This window comes from Melitaea cinxia, chromosome Z (assembly GCF_905220565.1).
Source record: "Melitaea cinxia chromosome Z, ilMelCinx1.1, whole genome shotgun sequence".
Classification (NCBI taxonomy): domain Eukaryota; kingdom Metazoa; phylum Arthropoda; class Insecta; order Lepidoptera; family Nymphalidae; genus Melitaea; species Melitaea cinxia.
In genome coordinates, this window is record NC_059424.1 from 12,073,359 (window position 1) to 12,090,118 (window position 16,760).

At 33.2% G+C, this 16,760-nt stretch overlaps 1 protein-coding gene across 3 annotated transcripts in view; it reads right to left on the minus strand.

Moving 5' to 3' along the window:
* Positions 1–204: 204 nt before the first annotated feature.
* Positions 205–16,760, minus strand: part of LOC123668939 (inhibitory POU protein) — a 55,948-nt gene continuing 39,392 nt past the window's right edge. For 2 of the 3 annotated variants that reach the window (XM_045602632.1, XM_045602630.1), the window contains 2 exons: positions 10,575–10,757; positions 205–927 (listed from right to left, as the gene is read on the minus strand). In XM_045602632.1, the coding sequence (XP_045458588.1) occupies positions 205–927; positions 10,575–10,757 (906 nt within the window). The remainder of the gene's footprint in view (positions 928–10,574; positions 10,758–16,760) is intronic. The other variant, XM_045602631.1, reaches the window with a different exon arrangement.

Below are 16,760 nucleotides of genomic sequence, written 5' to 3' on the forward strand. Positions count from 1 at the left end.
AAATAAAAGTAAAATGCAAAAATGTGAATGCGTTATAAATGAGATCTTTATTATTGCTCACGAGAAAGAATGTAAGTACGCGGTGGACCGCCTTTGTCACTGGAGTAGCCGTTTGCCCTAGACCAAGGCCATGTCCGTGCGGCCAGCGGCTCAGTACCCGTACCCAGCTCCTGGATACAGCAGAGCCGCGCCGCCTCCCGCCGGTCAGTGTTGCGCAGCAAATTTCATGCGCTTTTGTTTTTGCCTCTGATTACAAAACCAAACTCGGACAACATTCTTTTTTAAATCTAATTTTTCCGCAATTGCTGCTATCTTTTCACCAGAGGGTCGCGGCTGAACTGCAAAATAGGCTTCAAGGCTTCTTTTTTCTGGCGCTGCTATAGACGTTCTCTTTCGCTTTTTTTCACCCGCTGGGAGCACACTTGGTGCATCTGGATCTCGTCTTTTATTTTTTGCTTGAGCTTCGGCTTCCTCAAGCCACGCTTGTAATATAGGTTTTAAAGCAATCATATTATTGTGACTCAAAGTCAAGCTCTCAAATCTACAGATAGTACTTTGAGAAAGAGCTCCAACTCCTGGTAGTTTTAAATTAGCTAAAGCTTTACCAACATCTGCTTGAGTAACGCCAAGCTTTATTCTTCGTTGTTTAAACCTCTCTGCGAAGGCTTCTAATTCTCTAGGGTCTGTATCTGTATCAGGATGAAGAGCAGCAGCTGGATGACCGAGGTGAGCTGGTGGAGCGTGAGCTAAACCTCCGGCATGGTGGTGGTGGTTCATAACATGATTCATTGCCCCATAGCCATGTAACTGGTGGTGCGGTGGCGCTGATTCACCCATAGGTGCTAATGTAGTCATGGATGACGACGTAAGCGGGTCAAGCATGTCCAGGCCTTCCATGCCATGGTGGCCCATCTGTGGAAAAAAAGGCTTTTGTAATTCGTTTTTATCATACTGTCAAATATTCTCGTATTAAGAGGATTACTACAGATATGGGGTGGCGTGATCTTTATTGTCATTCGCCGAATTAACTTCTGCATTCATGTTAAATTGTACGTTTTATTGTAAACAAAGAGGGGGCGGCAACAATAGCCTTACTCGGGGACGATATGGAAACATAAACAATCATCTTTGTGCAGATTTGCACTCATTCTTTATGAGTGCAAACACTTGTTTTTTCATACGAGGGTGAATCCGTTGTGACGTTGATTGGTTGCAAGTGTTTTACCAATATGCTTATGTCGTTGACCGGCTTTGTAACGAAAATGAATGTTTGCAGTGTTTAGAAGACGTCCAAACATATGTATTCATATGCATTTTAGTTTAAACGATACAACAAAGGTCTGTATTTAAAAAATTAAATGGCTACTTTAAATGAATATCGAATGTTGAAGACTATTTTATTTATATAAAAGTATGTTATGTACTTTTGTTTTAGAAAATAAGAAACCACAAACAATGTTTTCGGTAAATTGAATCAAGTAGACAAGAACTGCAACAACGGACGATCTTCACGAGGCAATTTATCTCAGTGTAAGAAAAGGCCGTAAGTCTTTCGCTAACAATTTTTCCATGGCGCTTCTTAGGGGTGGCGCAGTAGGTGCAGTGGATCTTGGCACGAGCTCTCGGGGGACCGGTAGATCACAATTATCCGGTATAAGTACGCGTGTATCACGTAATGTTACATGCTACACGGCTCACAGCGTTCTTTTTTTGAAATTGTCGTCTGTTGATATATCTAAAAATTAGATCTATTTAATCTAATATTTAAATCATCCCCAATCTTCATCTCGATCGACTAAAATTTTATAAGCCTATAAGATCTCATTTTAGTTAGTTGAGTTAAAAATAATATACATACATAAATGCGAAAGTGTGCCAATTTTGCCTTTCTGTTAGGTATTTTCTTTGTTCTAGTATTTCTCGCATTTTACGTGGTTTTCGTCTTCTTATATATTTTACATTTTTATATATTATATATGTATTCAAACATATATTTTAATGTATTTGTCATGCATTATGTTAATGATATGGTATATTATTTTTTATTTCATTGTAAAACTACAATCGTATTTTCTTGCATACCCTAATGTGATTGACAATGTATTAGCGTTAAACCTGCAATATCTTACTACTTTAAAGTAAGGAATATTTCAATAAATAAATATTTTTAATTTTCCTTATTACGTTATTACATCAAACAACCCTTTCTTGGTGTATATGTTTTTTTGAATTCAATAATATACTACAATAATTAAACCGTGAGTACGTTAACGTAACGTTCCAATTTTTCGTGTACTTTATACACTTTTATAATATTTTATAAGCACGTTATAAATACCCGGAAAACAAAACGCACATAAGGATTAAAGTTAAATCGACAAATGCCTTCGTTTCGTATTCAAATAGGAGTCATTACGACATAGCCTCAACAATCAAAGCATTAGAAAAATGTCAATACGCATTTAAGTTAATTTACATAATTCCTGTGTGGCATTTAGTGATACTTGCGAGTCATATTAATACTGCAAATTGTCTTATGGACGAAAGAAAATAAAGTCGCAGTTCGAATTTACCTCGCATTAACATAAACGATTATTTCCACTCTGGAATCGATTTTCATGCTATTTCAATAGTCCGTTACTTTAACCATTTACAATACTCGTGCAAGTGGATATTAAATAAATTATACTGTGTTAATAATGATTTGTATCGCACAGTTATGATTTGAACAAGTGGCCGAAAATACAAGGGGTGCGATGTAAGGGGCCATAAAAACAGGAGGCATAGTATTTGAGTTATAGTAACAAAAAATATTAATTATTTAGTATCAATAATAGTCCAATATATTTAAATAAATTGTATAGAACTGTCGATTTCTTTTATTTAATATTTGTTTGATTTTATAGTCGATATTTATATTAATTGATGTAATCATTTTATATTTAGAACGAAAAATTTTAATTTCACGTTATGTATGCCTAGTGCTAGAAACTTATATGTATGTGATTTCATAAAGAATATTAAATGAAGAAGTATCTATATAATGTACATAGAAACAAAAGTTAGGTCACTGTATTCGTGGCTCTACACGTACGCCCTTTTAAAATAATTATACCCTATTCTAAATGTACTCAAAAGTGCAATGTGTTGTGCGTTTGTATGAATTGGTGTATTTAAAAAAAATATTAAATACGATGGCAATGACGTATTTTGACAATTATAATATGTACTATAAGTTATAATTATAAATATATCGAGTCATTTGTAGCAAGATCAATGTTTTCGTCCCTGTAAGCCTAAAAGGTTTACTTCTAAAACTTTAATAATGACCAAAATCCAACCAATGATTATGATGACCAAAAAGCCTAGTGTGAGCTATGATTACTATGAGTATTATGCTCTGTGATTATGTGTTTTGACCGACTATCCAGTTTGTGTTGTCTATATTAGAAATACTTTAATAATTAACAATAGAGATTATAATATAGTAATATTTTTATTTTATTTTAAGTAAAATTTTCAAATGAAGCTTTTATAATGTACTTTGTTTTGCAATCACTTTCTATTACCGTGACGTATTAAATACGAGTTTTGAACATTACTTTCAACTACGAGTCCGGTCCCCAGCGGCCGCAGTGACAATTGCTTGTAACAGTAAAAACTTTCATATGTCCTGTATTCCCATAAGTAAACATTTTTTTTCTGTTGTCCCCTTCAAGTAGTTTACAGTTTATGTTTAAGTTTTACCTATCGTTTGTTTGCTAGCAACCGTGGGTGGATCGAACTTTTGTATATAACAACAACGTATTAATATTTAACATTTGTTAGCAACAAACATGCGGTGAGTTGTTTCCCTAAACAAATTATTTTATATTTTTTTTGTTTCTTACTTGTAATCTTTCATATTGCTAATTTTTGAATTTTTGAACTTTTGAACGTTTCAAATTTTTATGAAATTGGTTTAGGCAAAAAGTTTGAAGGGAGTACATTTTAAAGTATGATGTGTTTCGTTTACACTATAGTCGTATAATAGATAACTTTTTACGTTAGCGTTTTAAGTATGTGATTTTAAACACTATTTCACTTATAAAACTGGAAAAAGTATATAACACAACTATAATAAACGATCGCTGGACAAAAAGCTCCTCTCCTGTCAAAGAGAAAGATGTTCAATGTGTTACGATATCTGTTATGCAAGCGACATAATGTATCAAGCAAATGTAATTTGAACAGAGCAAAATTTTTGTTGGTAGCAATTTCCTGCAACAATTATTATCGCCCTAACATATGAGTAGATGAAAAATCTAGGGGTAAGAACACAATCGACAACATAATATCGAACAGTGCATAAAATTACCTCATTTTTATAGCGGAGCGGGTATATTTCTTACACATTACAGCCCCTGCGCTACCCTACGTAGTGTACTCCCAGAGGATATAACCCTCGCCCGGTTACTGACATATGAAGACTAAAAGATTTTCCAAGGTGTATAGGACATAGAGAGATGCATTTACTTTTATTATTATTATTTATGCCAAAAGAGGCGCGGAGAGTACCAATTTAGCAACAATTTTACGAGTGCGATTTAGTTTTATCGTCTACGAATTCGATTCAAATGATTGGAATAGACCTTTTCCCCTTGTCAATACCGATGTATGAATTTTAAATTTATTGAGCAAAACTATCTGAACACCGAGTGATACTTAAAATTTATATCTAGTATTTTTATGTTTTGAAAAAACTATGTTATTATCAAAATAGTACTTATAATAGAAGTTAGAAATTGGCAATTACTTGTTTTGCAAGTAACTAATTCCAAATCAAAAATAAGTATTGCATTTTGTTTTTATTTTTGGACACGCGGGTAGCCTGGTAGTCATACTACAATTTTTTTTTTTTTTTTTAATCTTTTATTTAATGGGAGTTTAATCACTTAGTGATTATGTCACCCCCGTAACATAAATTATACAAAATGACAACAACAAAAACATAGCCATATAACAATAAGTAACATTATACTTAGTTAAAAAATAATAATAATAATAGGCCACGGACCAAGAACAAAGCCACAGTTATGTGTGATTTGTTCTTGGTCCCCTGCATATCCTAACTTTTGACACTTACAATATGATTGATCTAACCCTAATTATTATCTTTGATATATAGCAAATAACATCCTGCACAGCACCATAGCATCCTCCGAAAAGGGAGAGGCCAAGGCGCTGTTGCAAGCTCCTACATCCGATCCCCAGCCTAGCACTTGTCTCTCCGACACGTTCCGGTCACATTCCATCAACACATGATAAACATCGTCAATGACATCACAAACTGGACAATTTGGAGAATCAGTTTTTCCCATTAAATGTATGAACTTGTTGGATGGAATGTGACCAGTACGCATTCTCAACATAGCCACTATATGCTTTCTGTCCATCTTATTCTCCTCGAACCATGGGTAACGAAGTGGCTCAGACTGTACTGTTTTATACCAAATACCTTTCAATCGCGAACGCTCATCAAAGTACTCGCGCCATTTGGATCTACAGAGTGTTTTTAAGCTATTAAGCCAATCTGAGTGTAACGGCAAACATGCATATTCAATCCCTTCGTAAGCTGCTTGTCGGGCTAATAAGTCAGCCTCTTCGTTACCCATGATGCCAACATGAGAGGGTATCCACTGGATCACAACATTTTTATTTAATGCACGGATTTTGCAGATAGTATCTATAATGACTACGGCTATCGGTATCCCTCGAAGACTCGAGGGTATCCGAGCCAGATGTTGAATACTACTTTTAGAATCCGAAAAAATCACAAAGTTTTCCTGATCTATGTGCATTATGTATGATAGGGCTTCGGAGATCGCTACGAGTTCACAGTTCATGATCGAGATGTTGGCATTGATTTTAAACTTAGCTTTAACATCAAGCTGGGGATCAAAGAAAGAAGCTCCTATATTTAAACCATCCTTAGAACCATCAGTAAACAATTTATAATGACGGTTAAACTTTTTGTTTATCATTCTAATGCAACTAGATTTGAGATCGGATACATTAATCAATCTTTTTGCCTTACTAACTCCGTCAATATTAGCACTTATAGTTTGACTTAGATCAATACTGCTTATCCATGTGTCTAAAGAGAAAATATCTATTATGGGACTAGAGTGTATAAGTGACTCCCTATATGTTCTATGGATAAGTATAAGCAATGGTAATTTTTTATTTCTCCAATACAAATTCTGGCAAAGGTTGGATAGCTCTTCTAAGATGTCTGTAAGGATATTGTTTTGAATTGCTCTTGATCTTAAATAAAATTTACCTGTTAGAAAAGTTCTCCGAATACATAGTGGCTGTAAGCACAGCTCACTTTCCATCGCATGGATTGGGGTGCTTTTGATAAAACCTCCTATGATTCTCATTGCCTGGTTTTGTATTCTTTCTAGCTTAACAAGGTGACTAGTCCTACTATTTCCATATAAAAAACAACCATAATCAATCCTACTGCGAACTATCGATATGTAAAGCCTACGAAGATGTTTGGGGTGAACACCCCATTCAGCACCAGCTAGAACTTTAAAAATATTTAAAAACCGACAAACCCTCTCCCGGGTCTCGTTTATATGCTTCCCCCATGTTAGAGAGCTATCCAGCCACATGCCGAGGTATTTGACATAATGAACTTGCTCTATCATGTAGTTATTAACAGACAGATGAAGCCTGTTTCTTCTTCTACCTCTGCTAAATAGGCAAACTTTGGTTTTATTATGAGATACACTTAAACCTAACTCTGTCATCATACATTGAAATTTATTTAGAGAACTCTGTATACGGGCTTCAGAGTCTGACAATCTCTCCTGGCTACTATATAAAATGAAGTCATCCGCGTATTGTAACATGTAAACATTATTAATATTTTTACATATCCCAATTGTAGCTACATTAAACAGTAAAGGGGACAAAGGGTCTCCCTGAGCAATACCTATACCAGTAGTTCGACAAATGAAACTGTTATCTTGTAGATGGATAGACAGATGTCTCCGATGTAAATATTGCCATAAATAATTACATATAACAGATCCTGCTCCGAGGTTATCCAAACTACTTAGAAGAGACGTCAGATTAATATTATTGTAGGCACTCTCGATGTCTATAAAACAGCCAATAGTAGGCAAACCTTTAGAAAACCCTATTTGAATGCGTGTTACTAATTTAGAAAGACCATCATAGCATGATTTACATCTTCTGAAGCCCGTAGTGTCAGATGATAAATAGTTATTTTTTTCTAGCAACCATTCAAGCCTACGACTTATAATCGTATGAAATATTTTACAAAGACAAGATATTAGTGCAATAGGTCTTACACTTGTATCAAAAGTAGGATCAGTTCCCGGTTTCGGTATAGGAATAATTTTTACGTTTCTCCATTGTTCTGGTACGAAACTGGATTGCAAAAATCTGTTGTACATAGAAGACAGCAAAGTTATACCAATATACGGAAGGTGTTTTATCATAGAATATGATATACCGTCTGGACCAGGGGCTGTATCTGATTTTTTTATCGAATTAACTACTTCCTGTACCGAAATCGGGTTAGATAACTGTCTATTATTAGAGCTAAATATGGGAGTGAATGGTGTTACATAATCTGGAGCCAGAGATCTTAACAATTTTTCGGCTTTACCATGATCAATACTAGTCGTAGATACTTTGTATCCTTTGGTCCATTTCATGCGTTTCCACATCTCACTCGAAGAAGTTACACTATCTATACTATTGCAAAACTCTTGGAAGGATTTATGCTTGCTTTGACGTATTAATTTCTGTGCTTCTCTCACTTTCTTCTGTAACATTTCAAGATTATAAGGGGTCGGATTGCGCCTAAATATAGCTAACGCAAGGCGTCTTTGAGCAACAGCATGAGATAAATTTTGATTCCAATACGGCTTTGGTGTAAACTTCTTCGATTGAATGGGGTTTTCGCATACTCTAATTCTTGGTATATACTCATCAGCTGCTCCGTTTAAGGTGTTTATAAACATATTATAAGCAGATTGATGATCCACAGGTAACTCCAAATTTGCCAATTGCAGTTCTAACTTCTGAGTATAGGCTTCCCAATTAGCTTTCTTATAATTTCTTTTATTATTACATATTGTAGTCTGTCGATAATTGGTATTTAGTGTCATCTTAATAATCAAATGATCACTTCCGAGGTTCTCGTTCATCACCTCCCATTTCATTTTTAAGGCCAAATCTGTTGTTACTATAGATAAATCTGGAGAAGTTTTTTGTATTACTCCGTTTACCATCTTTATACGTGTATGTGAATTGTCATTTAGAGTAAATAGATTGTTGTCCATGATGGAATCCAAAATATGGTTACCCCTCATGTCTGTTTTAGACGACCAGTTTGAGTGATGCCCATTTAAATCGCCTGCTATGAGAGTCTTTTGTAGTGAAATTGAAAATATTTCATCCCAATCACTTCCGGATGTATGTACAGTAGAAGGACAATAAATTGAAATTATATTTTCAAGATGATTACAGTTTTGAAGCTTTATATGGATAATTTGAATTTGTGAATTTGAAATATTAATTCTGCATGGTATTGCCTTGATAGACTGGTGGGTCAAAATGGCTGTGCCTCCATACCCATCATCTCTGTCTGCCCTAAACGTGTTATACCCATGAAGTCTAAATAAGCTCTCTGGGTCAAACCATGTTTCACTAATAATAGCGATGTGTACCTTTTCCTGGTTTAATAAAGATTCGAATTCTGTAATTTTCGGACGTAGGCTCTGTGCATTCCATTGCAGAATATTTACCGTTAGATGTTTGTGTCTGTTACTGTTGTCCATTGTTTAATATGAGCAAAAAAAGGCAATCTCATTAAGTATTGAAGCACTAAGGATGATATCCAGTCAAAGATTATTTTTGAGCAATCTTTTATTTTATTTTCAATGCTAGTATTACTATCGCAGATCTTTTTTTTGACTTGCGTGAAAATCATTTTCCAACTTCCTACTTTTGCTCTCTTTTTACTCTTCTTTCTCGTTTCTATTTCTTCTGAAGAACTCGTTGTACCTTCATCGCTACAAATAAATTCTTCCGAATGTGTAATGTGAGTATCTTTTGTTTTTTTAATCTTTGATTTCTCTTTGGGTAGTTTTTTCTTTTGCGATTGATAGTTACTTGTTCCAGGTCTCTGCAATATATTAGAGTATGTGTCTCTGGCTGGCGTGAGGACAGTTGTCGTAGTTATATCTCTTTCTTCATTTAAGTGTTCACTGTCATTTCCTTCTTCTTCGGGATGATCTCTTTCTTCTCCATCATTTTCTTTTTCACTTGAAAATTCAGGTTGTCTGTGATAAGTATCCTGTTCTGGCGGAACGTAGAGAGTCAAAGCTCTTTTATATGAGCAGTTGAATTCTGCCATAAGTTCTCTTACTCTTCTTTCTTTAATATATACGGGGCACGTACGTGACAACGACATATGTTTTCCAGAACAGTTATTACATTTAAAAACTGTGGTATCACAATTAGGGTGGGCCTTACAACATTTCGGACAAACTTCTTTTACTGATGCACACATCTTAGCTATGTGGCCAAATCTCCAGCATCGTGAACACTGTGTTACAGGGTATAAGTAAGGCCTAACAGTAGCTCTGGTATCAAATATATTAACATAGGAGGGTAGTGAAGACCCTTTAAAACTTACTCTAATTGCCTCTCCAAGTTCCCAATTTCCATTAATGGTATTTCGACGTTTCAGTCTTTTAACTCCTATAACTTCAAACTCACAGCTCAAACTTTCAAGTATTTCTTCCTCTGTACATTCTATATCGATATCCTTGATTACACCATAAGTTTGTCTTATCTCCAACGTTTTTTGGCACCTAAACCCTTTTTCTTTTAATGTTTCAGACTCAATAATTTTATCTGCACTGATTTCATTATTACACTGGATAAGAACTTTGTATGCATTAATATACTTGATACTTGTAATATCTTGGATATTTTCCGTTTTTAATAATTTTGCCAACCCAAACTGTTTAGGTAATTTGTTTGTCGACGTTAAACTTATTTCAATTTTATCTTCAGGTATCCGTATATTATCGTGTATATTACTCGTCCTGGCAAAACGTTTACCTCGTCTGGTTACTGTCATCCACATCTCTTCTTGATCTATCTGCCTATTTCTTTTGTTAGATTTCATTGTTCCACTGTTTGTACTATTTCCAGGTAACTGTTCTGTGCACTCCATATTCTCACTACATCTCATATTCTCATCACATCTAATATTCTCACTATTACTCGTATTCTCACAACACCCTTCTACGTAATTATTCTCATCTTCATTCGTATTTATTTGTTCGCGTTCACTATTATCCATTATCAACACACATTGCTAGTCGATGAATCATAAACACGTTTGCACTAAGCGACTAGAAACCGGTTCGAGATCGATCGACGCGCACGTCCAACGATAACAAGCGCCCGCGCGCAACTGTAGTCATACTACAATAGACAATCACATTTACTGTTGTCTTAAATAAAGAAAACGATAGTACCTGATGTGGTCTGGCATTGTGTGGAGGGGGGCCTCCAACGCCATGATGGTAGACCATGTCATGTTTGAGTTGTGGTAGTGGAGGCCCAGGCTGAGGACCCGACTGATGTTTGCCGATGTCGACGGCTGCCAGGGCTTCCGCTCTGCTCAGCAAACCATCATTGAGCCCGCCGAACAGATCACCCTGATAAATATACATCATTAGTCATTTGTCAAATTCAAATACGTTTGGTATTTCACCAAAACTTTCTTAAGTTCAATATTTACAACTCCAGAAATTGAATTTGATACATATTGCGTAAATATTCATTCTCTATTTTATAATCATTGCACTATCTAACAAAAGCTTTGTTTTAGTAATATATTATTAATTAATATATATATATATATATATATATATATAATTTACATTGTTTTTTATATAATATTATATACTGATGTTTTACACTTACTCTGTTATAGACTATGATTCCAAAGTTAAAAATAAGACCATAATAAAAAAGTACGAATCTTATACATTAACAAGACCATGCATAATTATAATCATAACATGCAAATTATTTGATTCTACAATTTATCGTTAGTACAGTAAAATAACAATCTAAAGGAAAAGAATTGAAATTAAACAAAATAATTAAGCATCACTAATGCTGGTAGTTCAAAAGGGCAACACTAATTCGTGAGACGCAATGCGTTGGCTACATCAAATAGTCATGGCGGCTCAACTGACGTCCCGCGGATAGGGGTTTTTCCCGGATTACTTTAAATTATTTATGAGTGACTCTGACCTCGTATTCCTTGGTAACTCGTTACTTGGTTCCACGCCTTTTCCTCGGTTTTCAGACAGATGTCTGGCGCGCGAACCGACTTTCAAATAGGCACTTTATAGAACCAGGGACCACTTTTAAAGTGATAGTTTCTCTTTTCGATTTACCGGTGGTACACATGTTAGCTGTTTTTATTTTTGAGCCCCTTCTAAAGACGAGACTTGCAACTGAATTGTTGAGTTAGAGTAACTTGTCTCTTTTTTCAACAGTCAATACCTCAAGTTTAATAGAAGTTGTTTGTGTATGTAAAACGTGGTTAGATTTTATGTATCAGTGTATCATCTACCGGGTGAAATTTAATTATTTACGGTAAGAACTTAATTAAAAATATTTATTATCGATCTTTTATAATCCAAACTTTAAATAAATAAAACAAGACCATTTTTGTTATCAATGCCTGGTTTTAATTTATTTTGAATCAGCCAGACAGACAGATGCTCTTATACTCGTACTGCATATAACACATGTAATCTTAATTAGTTATAGGTAAAACAAATAATGAAATATTTGACATTGTGCTCTCAAGTTTGAACAGAGATATAGTTTTAAATATCCATTTCTATTTTATCATTTTAATATTTAACTATTAAAAGCCTATAGTTAAAACAGATGAAAACTATGACAAAGTAGTGTAGAATAATAATTTCTCGGAATAGAAGGAACGATGCGTTTTTAAATATTATGCACAAATTAATATTTACCATCCAAAGATTCGGATTGAAAAAATCAATTACACATGCTTCTTTCCCTTATTAAATTTTTTGCTTTTATTTTATTCATCCCCCTTCTCTTTGCTTTTATTGTGAAGCGATTTTTAAATAGTACCTAAGTGAGTTTACCTACTTATATTGATTCAATAACAATATAAACTCACTTTTAAATACTACAGTGTATAAATATGTATAGACCTAATTACTGCAATTACAACAGTACATACATATTCAAATTAGAAAATTCTTCAACTATTTACCTATTCAATGGAAAATTAAACTTCAATACGAATTAAAGCCCATCACTCGTCTTAATCCTGAAACAAAAAACGCAACAATCGACCGTGGGAACAAAAGTTTGTCCCTGCGCCCTTCACGAGTCATTAGCATCGAGTTACAGAAGTGATTCCACATCCAGCCCCCGTCTAATTGTAATTGCTAAACAAATTGACCCTGCCTCTGTGTGAAATATGAAATAATTTACTTTGAAGTGCTTTCGGAGTAAGATCGGAATCATCAGAACACAGGGTGAGTACATTCAATTAATATTTGTTTTTTTCGTTACTTTTTTTTCTCTCTTATCTTATATCTTATGTTTATTTAATCGATTTTAAGTTTTAGTTTTTCATAAGACTTTAATGAAATTATTTATTTGTTATAAGGAAACGGACCCTAATTAACGGACGGACCGGCTTTTCTATGAAATAGAGGAGAGGGACAACTAATAATTTTTTTTTAAATTTTACTAGCTAACCCCGCAAACGCTGTTTTGCCATGTATGTTATTAGACCCCATATCCCCCCCCCCCCCTTATAACTTTGGGGTATGAAAAATAGACGTTGATTGATTCTCAGAGCTACCCGATATGCACAAAAAAATCCGATTCGGAGGAGTATTGTAACTAACATGACACTAAAATTTTATATATAAAATGAAAAAAGAAGCTAACCTAAAAGTAAGTTTTATTATTTTCTTTGTTGTTACTTTCCAGAAAAAAATGAACTTTGTAAATCGTTATTAATAAAGCGATAGATTAGATACCTTTTTTATTAAAAAAAATAATGATAAAATACTATTTAAAAATCAACCCTTTATGATTTCATAATAAATACCATTATAATATTAACTTCAATGATATTTATTTATCAATTACTTATAAATAGATTCTACGTACCTAAATACTTATGTAATCTATTGTTTTCTATGTTTTCGTTAATTTCACTCATTATAATGATGCAACTGTTTCGGATTTTGTCGCAGTTTACGAAGTTCTTTAGATGCTCGATTTCGGATACTTTACAGCAACCATGGTCACAGGAGGATTGAGGTGTCAGATGTCCTAACATTACAAAGTACTCAGTAGTACTCATGTACTCATGTAACGCTATCGCAGCTAAATAGTAGGTAGGATCGATAGTAAATTAATGTAACCTTGAGTTTATACTATGTAGTATATACTCGTACATATGTATCCAAGCATACATTGTAGACACGTGAAACATAATTTCAAATATAAAGAAATTGTGTGTTAAATTAAATGTTAATACTTAATTGAAATTATTTTCATAATATTATGTATCAAAAGTTTGTCTATTTGTAATATTCTTTTAATTAAATATAAACCAATAAAAAAACCTAAATAATAAATTTAATAAAAAAAAAAAACAGTAAAACTCAACGTGTTTTTTCAACGGTGTCCATCAAATATTATGTAAACATTTATAAACAATTGTTTCTATCATTAAACGACCTCACATAATGTACCTAACAAAGTGACTTCAGAATGCGTTACTCAGCCCGAACAGCGTTCACATAAACTAGAAACAAAGGTATACCCTCAATCCCTTAAGCACTGAAATAATCCATTACTATTATTACTCATCAACGTTCTCATTTTAGGGTTAACTGGCGACATCTTCTGATCCCCAGATACATCTCTGCCGCGTAATGGTGGTATCAAGTGTCATAGAGAACTAAAAGCGGGAGACGGACTTACGATTATTATGGGATACACGCTTGTAAATGCATTCAAAGCGTGCTTCTAATTGAATTAAAATATTTTATGTGATTATTTGCCGATAGACGATTTTAACTATAATGTTAAGCACTTATTTTGTTGTAATAAAATAATCGAAATCATGAAAAATACCCTTTAGCTTAAAATCTTATCATAATTAAGGCTTTTATGAAAAATTAATGTACCTAACCTTCGCGTCACGATTATGAAACTGAAAACTAATAATAAAACTTTGTGAAAATCGAATATCCTCGAAATATTTACAATACACTTGCGAACCAGCCTAGCATACAGCGTTTACATTTTTGTTTTTCGAAAGTTAGGAGTGAAACTCAAAGGCAGTTGCGACACTGTGTCGAAAAATTGGATCGAAATTTAAATTTAACATAAATAATAATTATTACGTTTAAATAATTGTTCAATGTTATTATTACGTAATATCGTATCCGTTTAATTACCAACATGACTATTTTTTCACTTTGAAAAAGATATCGAAAGCTCACATAGCGGATATTTCTATCAATCTGTAAATGGTGAATTAAATCATGGCATGTATTGGTAAAATCGTATGAAAATCGGCCTCTCGGTAGCATTCAGACGGGCAGACAGATAGGCAGGCGAACGCGGTAGGGTGACTTCGATTTATAATGTGTAGGTAGGATAATCCCGGTCTGCTAAGACCCTCATAGTCTTCCAATGTTGCAGTTAATGGATTCTACTCGCTTTATATGAGACACAAGGTGATGTTTTATAATGCTTAATTGAAATGTTTATAATATCGTCAATGTACACATTGTTTCTCGAATTTTTTTAGGGCATTTTACAACCAATACCCACTAAACCCAAAAATACGTTATTTATTTGGCGTGTTTGTCTGTCTATTTGTTTATCATATGTAAATCTGTTCAGTAAACATACTGAATACATTATACATTCATGAATTATGAACCAGTATTTCGTTTTCAATCGTTATTTTTTTTATTAGAATAGAGATATTTTGATCTGTATCCTATGAATATTTAACCTCTATGTTAGGTCCAAATAATCTGAAACCGAAATATATGTAGATAAAGAAACATTTAAATGTACGTCTCATAATAAGCAGACGTACACTTTTTATTTTAAGAGTTTAATGAAATTGAGATTGGTAATTGTAAACAAAGTATTACGGCCGGGTAGTTAAACTAATATACAACAATATAACACGGTAAAATTAAAAGGATTGAAAAGATAAAAAAGGCTTCCAATTACGAATACACAATTTATTAATAATAGTTAGTACAATTGTATTTTCGTTGGTTTTGTAATCAGTTCCAAAAACGTACTGTCTGACATATCACGATATTGTCGAGTTGAGTATTAATTAACTTTTTCACGGCGATTACTTTTAACAATCGATCGCAAACGAAATGTCAACTCGACATTCAAGTCTATTGACATGTTCAATTTTGTACGTATAACGATTGCGATTTGAGTATTTATAAATTTTAAAATATTGTCCCTTCAATTTGTTAACGTCTGTCAAATTAATTTATGGATTGTCAACTATTGGTGCATATAAATTAGAGACTTCTAAGTTCTAAAAAATTTTTAGTGTGTGCGCTCGGATCTTCGTGCTTAGTAAGTATTAAAATCAAAGGCAAAAAAGCTTTTAAAGAACTATGTACCTCAATTTCACTAATAAGGAATCTATAAATATTTTGTATATAATCAAAAAAATTAAATAGTAAGCATACATCTTTATTTATTGTTTCTGTGATTAATTATTGATTTAAAATAGCGCAAATTTATATTATATTTTTAAAACACTGATGTTTAAACACTGATAAGTCTGTATGACTGTTAGATAAGGTAACGTTTCTATTGTATTTATTATATAATTAATATATTTGAACTTAAGCAACCTGTAGCCTCCTAGTGCTAGACAAAGTCCTCTTTCTCCATATAGGAGAAGGGAATTAAAAGATTTAAAGTATTAATACGAACATTTCTAAAGCAATAAAAATAAGTCGTTTACATTCGATTAAGATTCTCAAATAAAGTCAAAATAAAAAATCCATATCACAAAAATTTGTTTTACACTATTTTTATACATAATTTTACACTCATGGCAAATAAATTTAAATTAAAAAAAAGTTTAGTATCGATAACCTCTCTAAAACATGATCTATTTTTCTATTTATACTATTTATTCATTCTGTGTCTATTTATACTACTTATATGTATGTTGGTTAAATTTTCAATCGTTAGTAAAAATCCTTTTGTTTTATGTACGATTACGTAGACTCATGTACCTACATACTGTTTTACACCTATAGTTGATGATACTTGAATTTAATACAGTTGTTTTGAGTTTGTATTCATTAATTTAATCTAACTAAAAATTTATTTTTTGACCAAAGTATTAATTGAAAGGATTTTCTGGATATAAGTTGTTCTTATTATGTTCAAATTTTTTTCTTAGTGTTTGAGATTTGTACAAGAGAACGAAGATTGATTTGTACTTACAATAATTATACAACAATAGTACGCCTTTCTGAACTCAGCTGTTTTATCATATTCTAGATCTATTGGGACTGGAAGAAGTAAAAGTATTATATTTTACGCAACTGTCGAAATCAGCCCTCATTCAG